The 21,078-nt window shown below is 43.7% G+C and overlaps 1 protein-coding gene and 1 long non-coding RNA gene across 5 annotated transcripts in view; one reads left to right on the top strand and one right to left on the bottom strand.

Moving 5' to 3' along the window:
* The window catches only part of Oat (Ornithine aminotransferase precursor), a 51,494-nt gene that overhangs the window by 10,142 nt on the left and 20,274 nt on the right, over positions 1 to 21,078 (top strand). For 2 of the 3 annotated variants that reach the window (XM_077688352.1, XM_077688353.1), the window contains 3 exons: positions 3,619 to 3,843; positions 5,916 to 6,139; positions 19,831 to 20,003. In XM_077688352.1, the coding sequence (XP_077544478.1) occupies positions 3,619 to 3,843; positions 5,916 to 6,139; positions 19,831 to 20,003 (622 nt within the window). Of the gene's footprint in view, positions 1 to 2,808; positions 2,860 to 3,618; positions 3,844 to 5,915; positions 6,140 to 19,830; positions 20,004 to 21,078 lie in introns of all 3 variants that reach the window. The other variant, XM_077688354.1, reaches the window with a different exon arrangement.
* On the bottom strand, positions 10,649 to 13,030 carry LOC144156354 (uncharacterized). Of its 2 annotated transcripts, XR_013319752.1 has the most exons (5): positions 12,288 to 13,030; positions 11,197 to 11,323; positions 11,051 to 11,118; positions 10,908 to 10,994; positions 10,649 to 10,838 (listed from the first exon to the last, which is right to left on the bottom strand). It is a non-coding gene; the product is annotated as an uncharacterized LOC144156354 (long non-coding RNA). The 2 variants fall into 2 exon arrangements; XR_013319751.1 differs by having other exon boundaries at positions 11,197 to 13,030.

The following is a 21,078-nucleotide window of genomic DNA, read 5'->3' as shown; positions in this document are numbered from 1 at the left end:
CAAAATAAGTGCATATTTGAGATCAGTACAGCAAACTACACCAGGGAGCCAAGTTTCATTGCAGTTGGTGAAAAAACAAAGAAAATAGGTTTAAGACCAGTGTCCCCCCTTAACTCGGTTATAACCAACGTTATACCAAGCTGGGACTCGCAAGGATAGGAGCTGCAAATGGAGAATATTAATCAGTGTCATTACGTTATGCTTACTAGTGCTTCCCGCACTGCTAGGGCTTGAAGCAATACCTATAAAAGGAAGTTGTCACCCACACTTCCCTTCCAATTCTGCTTCACTTGCTATTACAATACCTGGGGGACATTCAGCATGTTCGAAATGTTGGTACATTCGAAGTGTAAGGTTTTTGATGTTCTCTTTTATTTGTCTGTTGGGACAATTCTAAGAAGCTTGTTGGCAGTCGAGCACGGCTCTCGCCAGGGAATTTTTATGTGGAAAAAATAAGGGGCTGCTCTGGGACAGTTCTGAGCAGTCCAGGACAGCAACTATAAAAGAGACGTTTAGCTCAGCACTGTGGGCCATTTTGGTGCATACTCTATCTTTCTCCACAGTGACTATATTTGACAGAGGGGAACATAAAGCTGTACATTTGAGGCACAATTGTCACTGCTGGTTTTCATGATTTACACAAAAACTCCTCCTCACTTGGAGGACAGAAGAGCTTCAAAACCCCAGGTGGTCTTGATCGAAAGGACACTCCAGGGGATACATCTTATTGTGGTTGCATTTTGCACAACCCCACCACGTAATCCATTATTTGAGTATGCAGCGAAGGTATAGAACCTCCATTTGTCAAAGAAGAAAAGTCAAATGTGCCAAGTGCCATAATGACGTCACACCGGTTCGCACGGTGTTTTCATGGTGTCTGCACTCATTTGGCATTTAATATATACTTTTTGTGTTTCTGTGTTTGTGCTTGCACAGTTTGGGAAGGTTAAACATTCGAGCAGTTTGTTAAGTTTCGCCCTGAAGGCTGATTCCCCGTGTGTCGTCACAGCCAATGTCAGCAAACCCGTGTGGAGGTTGGCGCGAGAGAAATGGGGCTTTTGAATGCACTTTTTATGTAAATCGTCAAAAAAAAAAAAAAAAAAAGACAGACCATTGCTTACACATTCTAGACTTTTATCTGCAAATTCCCTCGATACAAAGTGTCTAAAAGGCCCAGCTTTTAAATTGAATAGCACACAAAAGTATTTGGGCGTCATTTCATTCAAATATTATAAAGCTGTAAAGCTCCGAAAGCATGTCCACCTAAACTGTGAAGATTTATTTTCTTATTACCTCGAAGACCCCCAGAGCGGATATACATAAGGGGCATTACTTGAGATATGAAGTAAATGATCCAAAGTGGCGGATTTTTGCGTTGCAGAAAACGCTGAAAATATGGGGGCACTTGACGCATGAGGATTGCGAGTTTATTACCTGATATCAGTTGTCATCGCTAAACTCATTAGAAGAGTTTTCCTCTCGCAGTCAAAGATGGTGTCAGCTCCTTGGCCCTCAAGCTTCCACAAGTTGAGGGACCCTTGGCTGAAGCCAGGTGGCGATGCAGTTTCTCTGGTGATTCAGTTCTCATTCCAAAAAGCCAGGAGTGGCCATCCACCCATTCGTGAATCGTTTCGCTCTGTTTCCTGCAGACAGCCAGTCTAAGCCAAAAATGCAAGAGCATCGACAGTGAAACAACTGTTTTTGCAGATGGAGGCCTCCTGTGCTGCCTGAAAGCATCAAACAATTGTTTTGAATGGAGGGTTCAGGTTATTTTATTGCGATACATATTGCTGCATCTTAAAAGAAACAAGGGTTAGGGATTTTTTAAAAAGATTTTAACAAAAGACAAGCATATCAATACTAAAACTGCAGGACTTCGTAGTAGCGTGCAGAGAATTCTAGCATGCAGAACTCTTATAGGCGACTATAAGTAAGGATTTAATTGCTGTGTTTCTGATGCCTGCGAAAGCAAAGAATGTCTGTATAAGACACTAAATGAAAAAAAAACAACCTAAAGGGATCTTCATAATAGTGCGCTCTTCAAAGCCAGAATGCAGCTTCATGCATTTAACACAGCATTCGAATGTGGAAATGTAGCATCTCTTTGTCAAATTCATACAGAAAGGCAAGTGAATTGAATAATACTTTGTGGGTAGCCACTTTAGGAAACTTATCTAAGTTGGTAGCTTAGGTCATTGAGGATGTTTTTGTTTTGTTTTGTTTTCAGCACAGAAAAACTTACGGCAAAACTTTGAATTTGTTTCATTCTTCCGGTGCATTCCTCTGGTCACATTGGAACAGGTTTTTTGCTCCTAGAAGGCGGATCCTGGTACATGAATTTTCTTTTTGGGGACCAAGAAAACCTGGTCCAAGGTGACCAGTGAGGTTTGCTGTTTGTCATTGCTGATGGGGTACCCAAATTAGGTACACTATCAGTCTGTAATGTTGACAATAGAATTTCATGGACCTCGTACATGTATTCTTCAATGCTGTTTCTGGAAGTGTGCTTCTTTACATGACAGATGAATAGCTCATTTCTCTGATCTAGAGACTGAAATTTATGGTTATTCCAGCATAAAAGTAATGCAGCTGAAAAATCTCAAGAAAGGACTGAGCGAAATTTCTTTCAAGTCAAATGCATCATAAAGCAGAAGAGGCGCAAAGCACGGACGCACCCTTTTCTTTTTCCTCGTCAGTAGGTTGTCGTAACTGCTCCCCCCACCCCCTTCCCCCCTCCCAATCAAACCACCCGGTTGCAGTGCAGTGATGGTAAATCTATCCTTCCTGATTACAGTTTTTGCGTTGCAGGTCTGTAACTTCCGTTTTTACAAACCAAGCTTCTGCTTGGCTGGTTCACAGGTATTATCCGCATATTTGCTTCACTAACACAATAGCATGCTAGTATACAAAATTGCAAGACTTGATTTCATGGTTGTAAAGATAGCCTGCAACAATCTGACCCAAATATCACAGCTAGGAGCTGAGCTCTGAAAACCGCTACATTATGGCGAAAGGGCACTTCTAACTTTGCCATGGATGCTGGCATGTCAACTAACTCAAAAATCTGGTTATGTGAGGTGATTTACCAGTCAGTAAAGCCAACTGCTGCTGGTGTGATTAGTTTTTAAGACTTGAGTGAAAACTGTCATCAGTTTTCCAGTGATACCGAGAGACTGATGATGTCTTGGTAAAGCATGAAAGTTTCTCTGGTCCTGCTGTGCTCAGTGTAAATTTTAAAAGCAGTGGAAGGAGATATCATGAGCCTCAGGTGGTAAATTCGATGCACCATTGCAGCTAGTATACTGAACTGTACGGCTGTCTCAAGTTCCATATAAGAGCACCTCCACGATAGTCGTCCCCATGAGAGCACTATGAAAAGTTCCATGGCACAACAGTTTGCTTCATGCTACAAAATAAATAAATGGGTGAGTGATAGGTAGCAAAACAACTGTATATGCTGTTAGAGCAGAAAAAAACTCTGCGCGGTTAGAAGATGTTAAGATGTTAGGAAAGTGCTCTTGTGCCGCCCAGCTAAAGGAAAGGTGTGGTAAATCAGTCTTGGCATGTGTGCACCAAAATAATGCCTTGGTTGTGCTTTTTTTTTCCATTCGGCGACAGGTGTCCACGTTTGGGACGTGGAAAACCGCAGGTACTTTGATTTTTTGAGTGCCTACAGCGCTGTCAACCAAGGTCACTGCCACCCCAAAATTGTCAAGGCCCTGCAAGACCAAGCAGAGGTGCTGACACTCACTTCACGAGCCTTCTACAACACATCTCTGGGAGAGCTTGCAGAACGGCTGACGCGCATGTTCGGCTACGACAAAGTGCTCCCCATGAACACGGGTGAGTACCCAGACAAAGTAAATTTGGGCAGACGGGAGTCTCCATGTGGTGCAATTGGCACTCTTCTGCTTGGTGATAGATTCGGGTTGAACTCACCTCACCCACCCTTCCTTCGACTTCTCTTCCACCCTGTTTGGCTTCAGGGTCAAAGTGACGCCCCACCACATGAAAAGGGTTATATGTACAGATACTGACCAAAAGCTGAGTGATGTAGCCTAAAGATGCTAATTAGATTAAAACTTGTGCAAATCGCAACACACAATGGGCTGCAGTATGTGCTAATTACTAAACATCTCCTAGAAAATGTTTGACTAGCCTAAAGCCTAAAGGTGACCTTAAGATAGCCTAACAATAACTAGCTCAGGTTCATTACAGGCACAAACCACTTATCAGAGTTTGGGTTTGGGCTAGTGCTTGTGCCCATTGCCTCCCTGTGTCCTTTGTCGTTTTTTTTTTGTGCTACACAAAGTCATGGACAAACCACTTCTCTAACTGAAAAAACAATATAAGAAATATGGAACAACTTTCAAATTTCAAATGCAAACATTAAAATCCCATTTTCAAATCCCTGGATTGCACGTTAGTAACAATTAAGGGGTCACAGTGCAGGCATGCCACCTTTGCTGTGACAGATAAACACACCTTCGCATTGTGCTCAAGATGGGAGAGGTGCAGAAGCAGCGGTGCACATTCTAGCTGCCTTTCTTTTCGCATGTGAGCTGCTATCTGCTGTGCATTATTCCTTCAGTAATTTTTGGGTTCTGAGTTGACAGGCGTGGGCAATCTTTGAAGGGCAGTACTGTGCAAGAAGCAATCAGGGCTGCAAATCTTAAGGGTCATATCCAACCACAACAAAATGTGCAGAATATTGTTTTACAAGCAGATAACATGAGGCACTAATTTGACCTGCTATGGCCTGAGCAATATTTTCGTACTATATGTAGGCTTTTACTGTAGCTTGCAGGGGGGGGGGAGGTCAAGGAGGCTTTTGGAAGGCGTGTTTATGAAGACATTTTTTGGTGCTATAAGCACAAAAATTGGTGAGTGATACAAGGTTTTTCATTTTTTATGAAAGCTGCACCTGAAATTACAAATGTTTGGGATTCAGCCACGCAATAACCACATTGGTACACGTTATAAGTGATAGACTGTGCTTGTGAAGCTGTGAGGTGAAAACTAGACGAAAGTATGAAGAAAAATCTATCGCTGTGCCATATGAAATGCAAAAGTGAACATGTTGCTAGTCTTCACTGAGTAATCACTCATTTCAGTCGTTATATGTTAGGGACTAGAATGAGCAGTACGTCGCTTGTGGCTTCAGGGTCAAATTGGCATTGGTAGAATGCCCCAGTCGATTAGGCTAGTAACGTATAGCGTTGAGGTGGGTTTTAAGCTGGTAGAGTTAAACCAAATGGGGACATACCGGTCACGTAATAAGGGGTAGGTGGCTTGACCATTCATGGTATACACCCGCCGTGGTGGCTCAGTGGCTAAGGCGTTGCGCTGCTGAGCACGAGGTCGCGGGTTCGATTCCCGACCGCGGCGGCCGCTTTTATGATGGAGGCGAAAAGCAAAAACACCCGTGTGTACGAGATTTTGGCGCACGTTAAAGATCCCCAGGTGGTCAAAATTAATCCGGAGCCCTCCACTACGGCACGCCTTATCGCCTGCGTTGCGTCGGCGCCTTAAACCCTACAATCAATCATTCATGGTCAGTCAGTTGCATTGTGTGAGGGCCGTGGGGGTCAGTGAGAACATAGTATGTATTCCATGGTGTGTGCAGCATGGTAGTGGCATTCTAATGAAGCGTCTTGTGTTATGAATAATGGTTTATGAACATTGCTGATTGATGAACAGCACTGAAGCGGTGTTCATGCCCAAGTTGAATGCGCGGGGAATGCACAGCTTCCCACGAATTGAGAGGTGTGGTAAATGGAAGTTATCACATGTCACTGATTTCTCAGCGTTGGAGGGAAGTGGGACACAAGTGCCACCGGCAGGGCTGTGAGCTTGGCTTTTGTTGGCCACAGGAGCCTGTGTAGCAGTGCTGAGATATTTGCCTCGTCATGCAGGAGTGGAGGCAGCAGAAACTTCGTGCAAGCTCGCTCGGCGCTGGGGCTATGATGTGAAAGGAATTCCTGCCAACAAAGCGAAGATTGTTTTTGCCGAGAACAATTTTTGGGGCCGCAGTATTGCCGCCGTGTCAGCATCAACGGATCCATCGAGTTATGCAGGCTTTGGCCCGTTTGTGCCAGGCTTCGAGATCATACCCTACGATGACCTGCCAGCACTAGAGGCAAGTGACGGTTTGGTGTGAACTTTGTTCAGTGCGCCCTTGCACCCGCCACGTCAGTTACCAGCGCATGGAAATAAGGCTGACTTGGTGTGGCCACATTTCAGTGAGGCTGCGGTGATTTGTCATAACAAGCAATGCAAAGGTTGTTGTTTAATTTGAAAGAAATGATGGAGTGTCCAGTAGGAGAAATTAAATGACTGCCTTGTCCAGATGGCAGGCAACCATGGCATTGTGTGTGTGTGTTCCAGCAGTATGGCCAAGGCTGCCAGTGCAAGGCTTGGGCCAGGGTAGAGCAAGGCAGTGGGTGTTGCAAGTATATAGGATAGCAGTTGAAGAGGCGGCTGGGGGACTTAATTTTTAGCCTATGAACGCTGCTTATGATAATGCTCGCAAGAGGACCAGGACAATAAAAGAGGTAGTGCGCAGAAGTAGAAAGTTGAATGGCCAATAAAACAGTTTGCAATAGCATGGCCAAGAGGTCAAAAGAGAGAATATGTCCCATTTGGCAACATTTTGTCAAAAAAGTGGTTCCACAGTTCAAAGGTGTGCCCATCAAGGCTTGTGCATACCACCTATAGCATGAAAAGAAGCAACTTGTTTTAGTAATTTGAAAAACGTGAAAAGATCAGCAAGTTATCTAACTAGAATCTACGTCTGCGTTTCCCAGAAGCAGAGAATTGCTGCAGGAAGATACAGACATGAAAGGGCTAACTGGAAACTAGACCAATTAATGTTTTTTGCATGACATAACCATGTACAGAATTTTTTTTATGTTGGTTGGTTGTCTGCTGGCCATGCTGTCAAAATATGCAAGGAACATACATAGTATGGGTCCCAGTTGATGTTACCGCAAGTGAAAAAACTTGAATTTTTGCAACTGGGAAAAGTCAGTTTTGGGTGCTAACTTTGTGAGTGCATGGCGGTGCTAGGAAAGGATCATTGCTGGGTAGTAAAGAAAAATGATCACATAGTCAATGTCAGGTAAGGTGATGCCCTCACAATCCTCCAGAAACAGTTCTCAGGGAAGCTTGCATTCAGTACTTCAACTAGAATGCAGATGTTTCTTGTTGCTTTGTGTCGTGGTTTAAATGTCATCTAATCATGGCCTGTCAGGGTGTACAGTAAAGCCTTGTCACAAGAGACACTGTTACAAGAGACACCTGGTTATAAGAGACATTTGAATGCAGACAGTTTGGTCAGTTTTCCTATGTTCCCCATGTTAGCAACATTGCTTACAAGAGACATGTTTACTGCGTCCCTTGAGTGTCTCTTGTAACTAGGTTTTACTGTGTGTATAAAACAGTTATCTTGTAAGAAGTTGCATTTTTATATGAAACAGCTTGATGTGGAGTGTCACGCTTTATTTGTACTTATATATACTTGAGAGAGTTAAACAGATGGTCTTTTTATATATTATGTTTATATTTATATAAACAGATGGTCTCTTTATATCTCTTTATAAGTTTTCTAGATTAACAATCCTCAATTTTGAACTTCTTGGCCAATTTCTTGGCCAATTTTTGTATAGCACTATTCGCAGGATAAGTGAGCTTAAAGGCTGTTTTTTTTTCTCACTATCCCGGTCATGATTTTGTGAGGTTGGTGTGATGATGTACTTATAACTAACATGCGAATTGTGCCCCTTATGTCTCGTACAAATTGTACCAGAACAAAGATGAAATTGATATGAACTGCAAAATAAGTTGACTGAGGAAGGAAGGAAGGCAGAAGAAAGGCTGGAAAGACCGGGAGGTTAACCAAGTGTAGAGCCCGGTTTTGCTACCCTGCACTGGGGTTGTGGGGTTCAGGGGATAAATATGACCAAGTAGTAAACTTGTACAATGTCATTGCAGTAAACAGTGAAAATCTTATATTTAGAGCTAGAAGAACAACAAAAATGAGGTTTTAGACTTCCATTTCATTCTGGAACCGTTGGTTTTATGGCCTGAAATACTCGATGCAGCTGATAATTAAAATTAAATAGGACACCTTGGTATCCAATGAAGAGAATATCAGCGATAAATCTCTTTTGCCTGTCCTTTGACACACTGTATAGCTCAAGAATAAGAATCTCGGCACAGTGCTAAAACTTGTCTCATGAAATTAGATATGTCGCAGTGAACACCACATGAACAACGTTGGCTGATGCTAGCAACATTGACATGTATTTAAAGATGTGTTACATGGTACATGAAGGATATTTTGGGTGATAATAAAAGCAGCAAGGCCCATGCAAGCTGGGTGTAAAGTAAAGTGTGAAACTTCTGGTTGATAGTCAGCCCATGTGTGGTCACCTCCTCCTTCCTCTTTGTTCCCGCTGCACTGTTGTCCTCCAGTGGTACGGAAATTGGGGCCTTTCAACTTGGTTTGCAGTTTTTGCTGTGTTTGTATGTAGGCTTGTGTGCAGGTCAAACAGAGCTAGCAGAGTCAGCTAAACGTTGTGGACAAAAGTTCTTTTTTCTGTGGTCATTCTTTACTCCGAACGACATTGAGCGACTAGTTCTTTCTAGGCAGTGTTGCTGTTCACTGACATGATGGATTTGCAGCTAAACATGCTTTGCAAGTGGCGGGTCAAACAGTTTCTGCCATTAGTTTCTTAGTAGTAATTGTTATCTTTATAGAAAAAAAAAAAACAGTAAAAGATTGTTTATTTGAATTCTATGACAGCAGCTCTGCACCTACACTTGACACAACCTAGCAGAGTTGGCCTCAGGCATGCACGCAACAACTTCCCATCATCAGTGTCCGATCCTGAAAAACTCGAGCTTCATCGTTCTTACTGTGGCTTGATTCCTGGCCCACATTAGTGTCCGTTTTAATGGGGAGCACGGCGCTGCAGCTCCCGTTTCTTTGATGCGGAGTAATTACTTCGAGCACATGGTGTGCCTTGGCCGCGTAAGGAGCGCTGGTGCCCTGGTGATTGAAGTGCACCTGTGCTTGGATGTGTTCAGTTCAAATTATTGGTAAATTCGCAAAGTTTTGAATGAAATAATAGGCTCTTTAACACTAGGACCCCTAAGGATGCGTAACCGGACTGAGGCAGTCAGTTTGTTTTTTTTAATTAGCAAGCTTTTTAAAGTGAAGCTTTGTATGTCCCACTAATGGCGCTTGATGTCGCACCAGAATGCACTGTCGGAAAGCCAACTTTACACAATGAGCTTCACAAAATGATGATAATAAGTGAAGGCACATCAAGCGCCTCGTGAGGAAAACGCTTCCCGTGGTCGGAATCGAACCTGGGTCCCTTGCGTTACGAAGCCAACATCTGTCCAATTGTGCCATTCCGACACAGCTGAAGCAGTTTGGATTTTGGACTTTGATTTTGACTCGGGTTGCATAGGCGAAAGCTTCGCGTTTTAACCATCCTCCTCTTGTGAAATAAGCTGTGATGTTTTGTTGTACTTGAACCTCCCTTTCAATTTTATATGAATGTGGCCAGTATGTGAGAGGCACTGAAGCCAAGTTAGCTCCTTGGGAATATTGCCCCTGGTAGCACAGAATGTTGCCCGAACATTTCCACAACATTTCCCCTTAACGTTGCCAAAACGTGGCTAATGTCCGCTTTTTTTAACGTTAGTGCAATGTTTCCCAGAAACATTGCGTCAACATGATATTAGCATTGCTCCAACATGGGGGCAACGTTTTAAGGGTGTTGTTTTATTGTTTGGATAACGTTGTTTCTGACGTTCGCCAACGTTGCTACACTCTTGGAGCAACCTTTCAGCCACGTGCAGGACACATTTGAACAACGTTATGAAACGTTTTCTGATGACATTGCAGCAACTTCTCAGCTACATTTTCGCAACGTGCATACCACATTTAAGCATATCCCTGTACCATTCGGACGTTATGATAACATTGCTACAATCTTGCAGCAACTTTAGATCCACACGTTTTAACATGCAGTTAGCATACAAAGAACGTTGCTTCAACGTTCAGGCAATGTTTTTTATAAAGTTGCAATAACATTCCTACAATTTTGCGGTAACTTTCCAGCTATATTTTTCCAACGTGCGGGTAACATTTAGAAAACGTCGCTATCATGTTCAAGCGATGCTTCCTACAACGTTACCGCGACTTTACAGATACGTTTTTTCCCCACGAGGGTCGCATCCGCGCACTGTTGATATGACGTTCAAGCAATGTTTCTCTTACGAAGCGATAATATTGCAGCAATGTACAGGTAACTTACAGTTACATGTATCTAATATACATGCAACAATAACTATATGAAAATATTAGAAGTTAACTTTTTCCTAGATAGACGATTGTTGACTGCATGATAAGCGAGCACTTCAAACCTCGTCCGCATAAACTCCTGAAAGGTATAAACTGGCATTTTAGACTGCATGTCCATACATTTGATCCCTACACTGACCAACACACACAATTAAGGCAGTCCGGCAAAATAACAAACTAAGAAATGGCAGAATTTTAAAGCAAGGAACATGCCAGCTAGCGTAAATAACAACACTGACACTCTTTAAGATGAAAGAACATGTACGTTTTATTTTACCATTAACAATCGATCCGAATACGTATTGTGTTAAAGCAATTGAATTTCGCAAGTACGCTGTTTCAGCCGTTGTCTTCGTTTTTCTCCTCCTGGGCTTGCTTGTTCTTCTGCCTTGACAAGTCAGTTTGATGACATACTTGACGGCCATGAACCCAGTAACATGGGGTTGTTACTGCCACGCTTCTGCGAAATGAAAAAAAGCTGTAGTTTAGGAGAAGTTGCAAAGTTGTTACAGCATAGACAATGTCTCACCTCTCAGAACACCAGGACTTTTGGCATACAATATGGCCTCATCGATTTTCTTGTACTGGCACTTGAAATGAGGTTTGACTGCCATTCCTGGAAAACAAAAAAAAGGGCAATTGCTCTAACACACAGGGTGCTCAGAAGCTCACCTGCAGTTTGGATGACGCTTGCTGCCAGATGAGCTTATTCGTGTGTCAATGTTGTGGTGCTGGTATTTCTGAAACAAAACAGAGTGTATAGAAGTGGTTCAGAAAACTGAAGTGAAGCAAATTTTAGCTAATGGAGAAAACCTTACCTTTAGGAAGGAATATTATAGCAAAACAGGCCTCTCCACTTTTCACTTTGTCTTGCTTGTTTAACTTTTTCTAATGCCCGTGCCAACTTTATGACGCACATCGCTTGAGTTGGTTTCTCAAGCATCCCTGGAAAACAGAAAAGGACAAAATACTGAATTATATAAAATACCTTACAGCTTTCTTTGCAGGCCATTGAGTGATTAAGTGAAAAGTCTTCAGACAGCTTGCCAGAGAATTTTCAATTAACAAGAGAAGCCGACCAACTGATGACGACGTGGTACGTCGGCAATATTCGTTGAAAGAGGACGATAATTACCTCAATGCCCATAAACATAAAAACGCAACGAACAAAAATTAGTAAACAGGCAATTGTAAAGAAGGGAAACATATTACATGTACAACTAGATGAAATTACAACCGTGTATTTTCTTGGTTGCCTAATTTTACCTTTTGCTCTCGAAAAATGTGCTAAAAACCGGCTTGAGCTGTTTTATTTTCATATTTTTATTTATTTTTGATCATTTTATTTATTTATTTTTATTTGTCATTTATATTCTTTATCGTTATAAGCATCCGACGTAGACCAGCCTTTCACATGGAAAATATGTGAATACTACAAAGACGTCAGGCGTTGTTTTACATCGTAAGATGGTTTGCATAAGCGGCTGATAACATATGGCTTAACTGCAACGCTAAATTGTGTTCTGTTACAGCATGCCGCCGAAACTCGCGTGAAATTAAACGTAACAAAGTTATATTTATTAGTTGTATTTTTCGCGTTCGTGAGCAGCTGCGGCGAGAAATAAATTAAAAGCCAATCGTACATATCAAGGTTCTTGCAGAACATAGATACACTCGATTTCAGCATCATAACAAAAAATCTACTACTGAGCGCCCACCCGATTTCTCATTATACTCTTTCCATAAAATTTAAGCGAATACGTGTTCCCCTTTTACAACCGCCGTACGCATTCACAAAAGCAAGGATATGCTTAGAAGTTAGAAATGGGAGGGCAATATTGTTCCCGCTCTTTTACGAAGTAAACTGCATTCGAAAGAACGAGGCGAGCTCAGAAAATCGAGCGCTTACCTTCACTGGTCGGTTGCTATGAACTTTCCGGCCCGCAAATATTCGCCGTAACATGCGGCCACACAAGAAAATTTCGTATGACATGGTTCCTTCTCCATTCCGTTTGATTGTGCAGGATGGCAGCGATGGCTGCTCGTTTCCGCAAAAAGCGCGTGCATTTCGTCCACTCTTCCCAACCCAACGCCGGCTGCCAGGCGCAAGGAGCAGGAGGGGAGGACCCCTCTGCGAGGGGCGCGCACGTGTGCGCGTGTGAGAGGAGGGTAGGACGCTGGCCAAGGACGAAAGCCTTTTCTTTCGGTCTTTTTTTTTTTTTTTTTTTTTTCGGCCATCCCCAACTTCGCGCTCGGCTGCTGAAACTTCCCTCGCGACACACAGAAGGGACGGAGCGTCGACGAAAACAAAAAATAAGGCATGCAGGAAGAAAGGAATGCGCGAGACGGCGTGCCTGATTCCCAGCACCCCACCCCGCCTTCTTCCGAGAACGCATGGCGCCCTGTATTTCGTTTCGCGCCAAGCAGAACGCGACAAGTGTCCGATGCATTGGAACCTCTTACGAAGAAAAATTACACCAGGAAAAATCTGAAGATATTGTGTGCAATGCTATTGGAAGGGAACAAAAGCAAAAATGTTCAGGTTACTTGGAAGGTTCGTTTGTATAATGAGAAAATATCCTTTAAATAGGCCAATGAGCTTTTGTACAGGCAGTATCGGCTGGAAAATGGGTGTCACACCAGGGTTAGGTCTTTGTTTTGTTTTATTGTTTCATATATATTACAATATCACGGTGCTCTGACTTTGGCGCTCTAGGTAGGTGAAATGTCTATGGAAAAGTTGAAATATAAAACAGCCCACTTCATGTTGTCTATTTCAAACAAAGGTGCAAGGTGTGGACTAGTTGGAACGTTCGCTGATCAGAGGGGCTATAACAGTGACTAAATTTTACATGAAGGGGGCGATTTAAAGAACATGAACTTTGTGTTTGAATCCGTTTCATAAATCAACCGTAATTACTGCGGCAATGTATATATGAAGAGAAAACACACGATTGTAATTAGCTGGCGACATGTATACGGCTCGCACACCCATATGATGCACAAAAATTTATATAGCTTGCATATAAAATTTCTCCAGTAAATTAATTTTTTCGAGCAATTATGAAGATCCAGCAACAAGGCAATGTTTGAGCCTTCTATCTAGATATTACTTTTGTCTAAGGATATACAGGCGGCAACATAAAACAACCAGGCCATGCATGCTTTAAAGGGGCCATAAATAGGCTTCCGAAGGTCGCCATTGTAATCGCGCAATCGCTAGAATACCCATTCACGGCAACATTTACCAAATATTACACCTATTACACCTAACGAATAAAAACATGAAGCAAAAATTTGGTGTCAGTAGAGAGAAAGTTAACAGTGCGAGTCGCTTGTGAAAACTTAGCAAAATGGAACTGGAAATTTTTCTTGTCGATGCACGATTACTTTTTTATAATGCAACCGTAATCTACTACCGCAATGGAAGGCGCGCAATGTTTTAACAATAGGAAAGGAAAGTTGGGAAGTCATTTCTGGATGCTGTTTTCAGGCAGTTATGAAAGAAATCTGCGCGAACTTCTTAAAGATACGGCCAACACGTCGAATGAAAAACACGGCGTATACCCGATCACTTTGTCTTTCCATATGGTGCACGTTTCCCAAAAGAACACATCTCCATTGTAAAGAGGCCGCGTTAAATTTCGGTATGATGTCATGGTGAAGTGAGCGGCTATGGAACGTAAAGGAAGCCAAGTCGGAGTAGATACCATTTGACGATGGCATAAAAAGCTATTTTCTTGTTAAAATTCCAGTTTATTTATTTATTCAGCAAATAATGATTGCGAAATAACACACGGCAATGAAACCCAAGTTCTCATTCGTGCCTCACGACGTCGAAATGCTGCGCCGTCCGTTTCACGCACGCGTTGGGTTAATTAGCAGGCCCTGTGCATTTGGTCAGTTTCCTGGATATATGCTGCATGCACATGGACAAAAACGCACCCAAGTGGCATTTGTAAAAGACTCACGAAAACAGCCCGATAGTTGGCCATACGTGACAACGCACAGTTGAGGGTGAAAGCTGCGCGGCTTTATCGGTGCTCAGCAGCTGTGTTTTGCTCTTTAAGTTTAATAATGTGTTAAAATCGCCCTAAAATATCTGATTTGACTGATTATGAGGTTTCACGCGCCGACGCTACACAGGCGATGAGGCGCGCCGTAGTAGAGGGCTCCGGATTAATTTTGACCACCTGGGGATCTAATTAACGTGCACCGAAATCCCGAACACACGGGCATTTCCGCTTCTCGGCTTCACACACACACACGCACGCACGCACGCACACACACGCACACACACACACAAAAAGCGGCTGCCGCGGCCTGCAATCGAACCCGCGTCCTCGGGCTCAATCCTTGGACTCAGCGCTAGCACAACAGCCACAGTGGTGGGTTTCTAGAATAACTAAATCACACTATAAGATGAGACAATCGGTATACCAATTGCATGAGTGACACGGCCTGCAGGGGCTGTTGCGAACCGTTGAGCGCACGGATGTTCCAAGAGCGCATTCGCAAATGGCGAAGTTGGTTTCGTACATCAGTGAAATTCTGCTTAAAACACGCCATTTTTTGGGTGTCATTTACACGGATCTAAGTTGATTTACACTGCAGGTATTGATTTTTCAGAGCGTGACTGTCGTGCCTATATAATTTGATTGGCTTTTTACTAGGTGTGGCACAGCGACGCTTCATTGCACACGTTCACAAATTTCGCGGGGACTGGACTTCACGGAAACGCGTCCATAGCCAACAAAAGCGGCCGCTTAGAGTTATTGTAAGTCCAATCTGTCCTCAAGAAACTCATGTGTCAGGTGCACGCCGCCAAGAAATTTTTGCGTGTATATGTCGTATGCGTATATACTTTTAGCAAAAGTGAATGAAAAAAAAAAACGGGTATAGAAATAAGGTGCTTCGTTGTTGAGTCATATCTTCAAATTATTGTGGGCACCTCACCGTAAAAAAGTACAAATTTGTTCAGCAACTCCATAAGAAAAGTGCGACTAGCACGACGAGTATAGAAAAGTCATGACTGCTTTTGAAAGTGACTGTTTTTGAGCGATATTACGAAGGCTGGAGTTCAAATGGGACATATAAATGGAGCAGGGATAAGCAACAAGTAGGGGGCGAGGGGGAACACAAACTTCTCGTTATTGTTTACTGATGAAAACAAATAACGCGCTGCAAAGATTGGCTGAAACTGAGCTTGCTATTCCGTAAAACTAAGAGGAAACACGTAGAATACAGATACAGTAATCCCTCGTTATAGCGAAGTCAGCAAGACGGCGAAAAATTTCGTTATAAGCGGTATATTGATATAAGCAACCACTCGAGAAAAGCTAAACCAGTTTAGCTTATTATACGCCACAGCTGCGAGGAATCAAACCATAATGTATTCACTGAAGCAAAACGTTATTCAGAGTAAGCTGTGGTGGCTGTTTCATGTTCTTGCCGGGCGAGAGCAACCCCTGCTACAATTTGACCATTTGACCAAGCAATGCAGGAGGCTATGGTCGCCGCCCACAAAAATTGGCAGCGGCAGTGCCCTTTTTATAGGGGGGCGTGCGCGCGTCACGAAACGCTATACGAGAGTTTTGCGCTGACAAGCGCCGCAGATGCCGTGGCTCGAGACGGAGGTTGTTTGTTGAGCTCAAAAAATAAATAAATAGTAATAATAAAAAGATTAACCGCTCATTGGGCGTACAAAGCACAATCACGAAAACTGATCGGTTTCGCATTAGGGGCATTGCATGATCACTGGGAATTGTTTTCCCGAGTTGTGCAGCCGTGAAGTTCGCAACACAAGAGTTCTTCGGCGCCTCGTTGTCGGCGACACTGCCAATTCTACGGTTCGATTGCCAGTGTTCGCGCACCGTCGTGTCCACGCCCTTGACCAATGTGTTGCGACGAAGTTCAATGACCCTACCACGCATTTGGACCGTTTACCCAAAATGGGGATCACCCGAATCGAGCATGACCGGCTCGAGAAAACCGCCGGCGAAGTACCAGCTTGTGTTGACCTGCCATGTTGACAGCCTGACTCGCCGCTGGGTCACCGCGGCACGGCGACGCCTCCGCTCGCCACTTAATTCACTCTAAGCGGGTCAAGCTCTTCTGGCGCTCCGAGTAATGCGACCTAAAATGCATCCGTTTGGGTTGGGACCAGAATAAATTTCGAATAAAGCGATATTTCGAATAAAGCGATTTGGTTATAACGATCCTACTGTATTTATATTTATTGGACGTAGTTTTTCGATGATTATAATAATTACGCCTGCGTCACTAATAACAGAAGTTCGATTTCTTACACGTGGAGGAAATCGCCGCGGGCCCATGCGCAACACAAAGAAATGCCGCTGCCAACACGATCATTGCGGATGATGCGAGCTCACGCACGACACCGATAACTTAGTGAGCCTAGAAAGAGTATTGGCTATGATCGGGAATCCGCCTGCCTGACCTGTTAAAATTCTGTTCTCCAACGTAAACGAAGCCTGTTTGTGTATTTTTTTAGCTTTACAAAATGATACAGCAATAAATGAGTGTTTTTGGAAGTTTTTCCTGAACAAAAAAATATTTTGTTCGCGCTCAACCTTCAATCGAAGGTGCCATATTTGTGGTATATTTTCATTAACACCAAGAACGGCGATGAAATTTACCCGCTTACTAAAAAAATGAAATAAAAACGAATTTCATTCATGGAACAGCCGGCGGCTATCTTGAAAAAATGACCGTCTTAGAACGGTGCAGCACCTGGCTTTAACGTAACGCACGATGCGCGGAATGGCGGTATTATTTTATTCGAGGCTGCATCCACTCTAAGATAATATTGTGTGATCATCCAACAAATGAGGGACTAAAATAAACGGATCTGCCGCCGAGTTTGGCTACGCCATCCGTCGGACCGGCACCACGTGTTTCTTTCGTTTTGAGAAACGTTCAAACGTTCACGGTTCCTTTTAGATTTAATGGGGGAATCTACACGCTCAGCGTGACACTTCTCCATATGCATTTCTGCAGTTTTTCGAGAGCTGTGTTTATAAATGATCACACATCGATGTAGGGTTTTTGCGGTCTGCCTCTGAATAACTTCAAATCTAGTACAGGTACCGCCCTTTGTTCTGTTACATTCCCAATCCCGTCTGGGGTGCTGCCTAGTCCTGTGGTATATCATCAGCGGATATCAGAGAGGCTAAACCAGATAGCCGATGCCTAAGAAGACAGCATCCGTTCACGAGAACAAGATTGGCCCCTTTGGAGTAGCATTAGGCGAAAACCTCCCGTGTTGGGTGAGGCCATGGAGGAAAAATACTTTTCTTTCCTCCATGGGTGAGGCCCTCGTCCTGCAGTGGACAGGCTGACGATGGGGATTTCATTTATGTGCGTGCGTGTGCGTGTAAGTGCCGTATTATATGCAGCTAAAGTACAGTAATTAAAATACACGAGGCGATGGTACAGTGAACCAACGTTTTCTAAACCAACCTAATCTGAACCAACCTAATCTAAAAACGTTGCAGTGAACTGTGGCTAAGACGTCCATTGGGCATAACCATTTGAACTTTTATAGGCGACGTAATTTCTCCAAAACATGGGTTAGTGTGGTGTTTCACATAATAAATAAATGGAAAGCTGCTATACATTCAACATTCCTCAATATTGCGGCAACCTAGATAAACATGTACACAGGCAATGTTAATTTGAAGGTTTTTCGTGAGCATTGCTAAATATGTAGAAACTGTACGTACGCGTTGATCACATTTAACCACACTACCGAAATTAACGTATCCTGACGTTACATGTACTATATCGCAAACATTCAAGTGTGCTGTACAGGATCATTTGAATTTTTAGACAGCTTATGTAACTCCACGTGAAACCGTTTATCATCATAAATATGACATTTGCCAACATTCGGCAACATTGCTGCAACGCGAAAAAAGCGTGTAAATGGCAAAGTTTCTCATGCGTTGTTTTTAAACGTTGCATGAATGTATCCAACGTTGGCCCAAATTTGGCAACATTGCTGCAACGCAAGAAAATGTGCATGTGGGCAACATTGCCTATGCGTTAAACGTTGCGTGAATGTTGTTGGATGCGTCCAACACTGATTTTACGTTGGCCCACATTTGGCAACATTGCTGGAACGTGAAAAAACGTGCATACGGGCAACGTTGCCCATCCGTTGTTTGTAAACGTTGCATGAATGTTTTTGAATGGGTCCAACGTTGGCCCACATTTGGCAACATTGCTGAAACGTGAAAAAATGTGCATACGGGCAACGTTGCGCATCCGTTGTTTGTAAACGTTGCGTGCATGTTGTTGAATGTCTCCAAAGTTGGCCCACATTTGGCAACATTGCTGTAACGTGAAAAAACGTGCATACGGGCAACATTGCCTATACGTTGTTTGTAAACTTTGCGTGCATGTTGTTGAATGTCTCCAACGTTGGCCCACATTTGGCAACATTGCTGCAACGTGAAAAATGTGCATACGGGCAGCGTTGCCTATACGTTGTTTGTAAACGTTGCGGGAATGTTGCTGAATGTGTCCAACGTTGGCCCACATTCGGCAACATTGTCACCACGTTGTGTAACGTTGCCTAACGTTACACAACATTGGCAACACGGCAGAAACGTTGCGGCAACAATTTGTGCTACTAGGGTGCGCTGTACAACTTCTGCCCTGAATACTTCTGTGGAGTTAAGCGCTGCCCAGGCTTGCAGTTATCTTTTATCTTTACCGAGCGAGGCAATGCCCCTCTCTTGGCAGCCACCATTATTACTGCTCCAAGCTGCGTTTTTCTGATAAGGTGACAAGAGATTGGCACATAAGACCCTTCATTGACATTATGCCATGCTGTGTTTGCTACTTGACGGCATTCCCCTCTGGTGCACTTGTGGTGATTACTTATCTGTCAAGGGGAATTATTGTGCAGAAGAATATTGTCTGTGTACTCTAAGCCACTGATAACGATACTGAAGTGCCTCCAAGGAGTCGTTGCTCTAACCCATAATTGTAATAACTGGGTTGGACAGAAAAGGGTAATTTTCTGAGCATTTGGTGGCTTTTTAACTAGCATCTAACAAAATGGAAACGTAACTGTACAATCACATGCCAACTGACTTCGCACGATGTGCAGGAAAGACCAATGGCTCCCAGGTAGGTGAAAGCTTTTTGTGTTCTTTCTGGAGGCTTTCATAGAGTGGGGGAATGTTTTTGACATCGTACTGCTCAAACTAGCGAGGTATACGTATTTACTGTGGAAACTCAATTCGTGAAATGAAATCATGGGTTGTTTCATTTTTGCCCTGATGAATGCTGTTGAAGGTTTTGCCATTGTAGGAACAAGTAACTTTGGTCTTGGGAACTGATCTAGGGCTAGGGGCACTTGTTTCCGGGACCCCTTTGCCAGCGGTCCATGGTGATGTTTTTCCTCCTCTCCCCTGGTGCAGCGCGCCCTCCAAGACCCCAACGTGTGCGCCTTCATGGTGGAGCCGATTCAGGGCGAGGCGGGCGTGGTGGTGCCGTCTCCGGGCTACCTGCGTGGTGTGCGTGAACTTTGCACCAAACATCGGGTGCTCTGGATAGCGGACGAGATTCAGACCGGTCTGGGCCGCACGGGCAAGTGGGTGGCCCCATTGGAACGCTTGCATCCAGCGGCTCTTTGGGGGGCGGCAGGTGGAGCATGCATGCAGCGGGCTGGGCACACAGCATGGCTAGGGCATGGGGGAGACCAGTGCAGTCGGCTTTTGAAGAAAGGGCACCGAAAGTACGTCTCGGTGATGCGCTGGCAGTCAATGGAGAGGCAGGTGACTGAGCGATGGACATCTTCAAGGGGCACAAATGAACTGAACATTGTAGAACGGCTTTAGTTAGTTGTGCACAATCTCTTGAATGCTCTTAGTGTGCTTGTTGTCAATGCAAGTACAGTCTAACCCACTTATAACAATATATTGGATATAACAAAGAACAGTCGTGGCACCATCAACCTTGCTATGTGTTATATGGTAAAATAAACCGCTTATAACGATGGCCATTCTCCTTATTATTGGTTGTAACAACTGAGCCTGTTGGTATGAGCCCACAAAAAGTATAGTATTTGGAGACCTGTGAGAGATCGCGGTTGCATTGTGTGTAAACAAGCATGACTTTTTAAGCATGAAATAAGTTGTGGCCTCTTCTATCTTTCCAACACTGAGAAAAAGTTGGTGCCTTTTGTGTAGCCATGCTATCCCTGAAGGAAGATACCTCCTGTAAAGGAAAGTTGGAAAGGAAGAAGGGGCTGTATAGTAATTCGGAGTAACTGTAGAACCAATGAAGTGTAACTAATCGAAGTTAAGGTCATTCAGGGAGCTACGGGTACACGTCGAAAAGTGAATCAGCATTACTCTTGCATAATTCAGCCCCCAGAAAATGCTGCTCTCCGGCGTTCTAACATCAAATAGTGGTCGCCTTGGTTGGCGTACCGTGCCAGGAAGGGAGCATTATGGATGCTCCTTATGTTTGTTGTCTTACCTGTGGAAGCACACAACTACCAATCTGAAATTGGGGAGCTTCTTTGTGCTGTGCTTAGCGGCAGTGCTAATTGGGTGCTGCCTCCAGCATGTTGGGATAAAAGCAGTGCAGCAGGTGTCCTGCTTAGGTGGCTAAGGTAGAACAGTGTAGCCATTAAGTTATTCCTGTAAACTTGCTGCTCTGGG

This window comes from Haemaphysalis longicornis, unplaced genomic scaffold (genome assembly GCF_048455015.1).
Source record: "Haemaphysalis longicornis isolate Haplotype H1 unplaced genomic scaffold, Haemaphysalis longicornis Haplotype H1 scaffold_1, whole genome shotgun sequence".
Taxonomy (NCBI): Eukaryota; Metazoa; Arthropoda; class Arachnida; order Ixodida; family Ixodidae; genus Haemaphysalis; species Haemaphysalis longicornis.
This window is presented reverse-complemented; position numbering and strand designations above follow the sequence as displayed.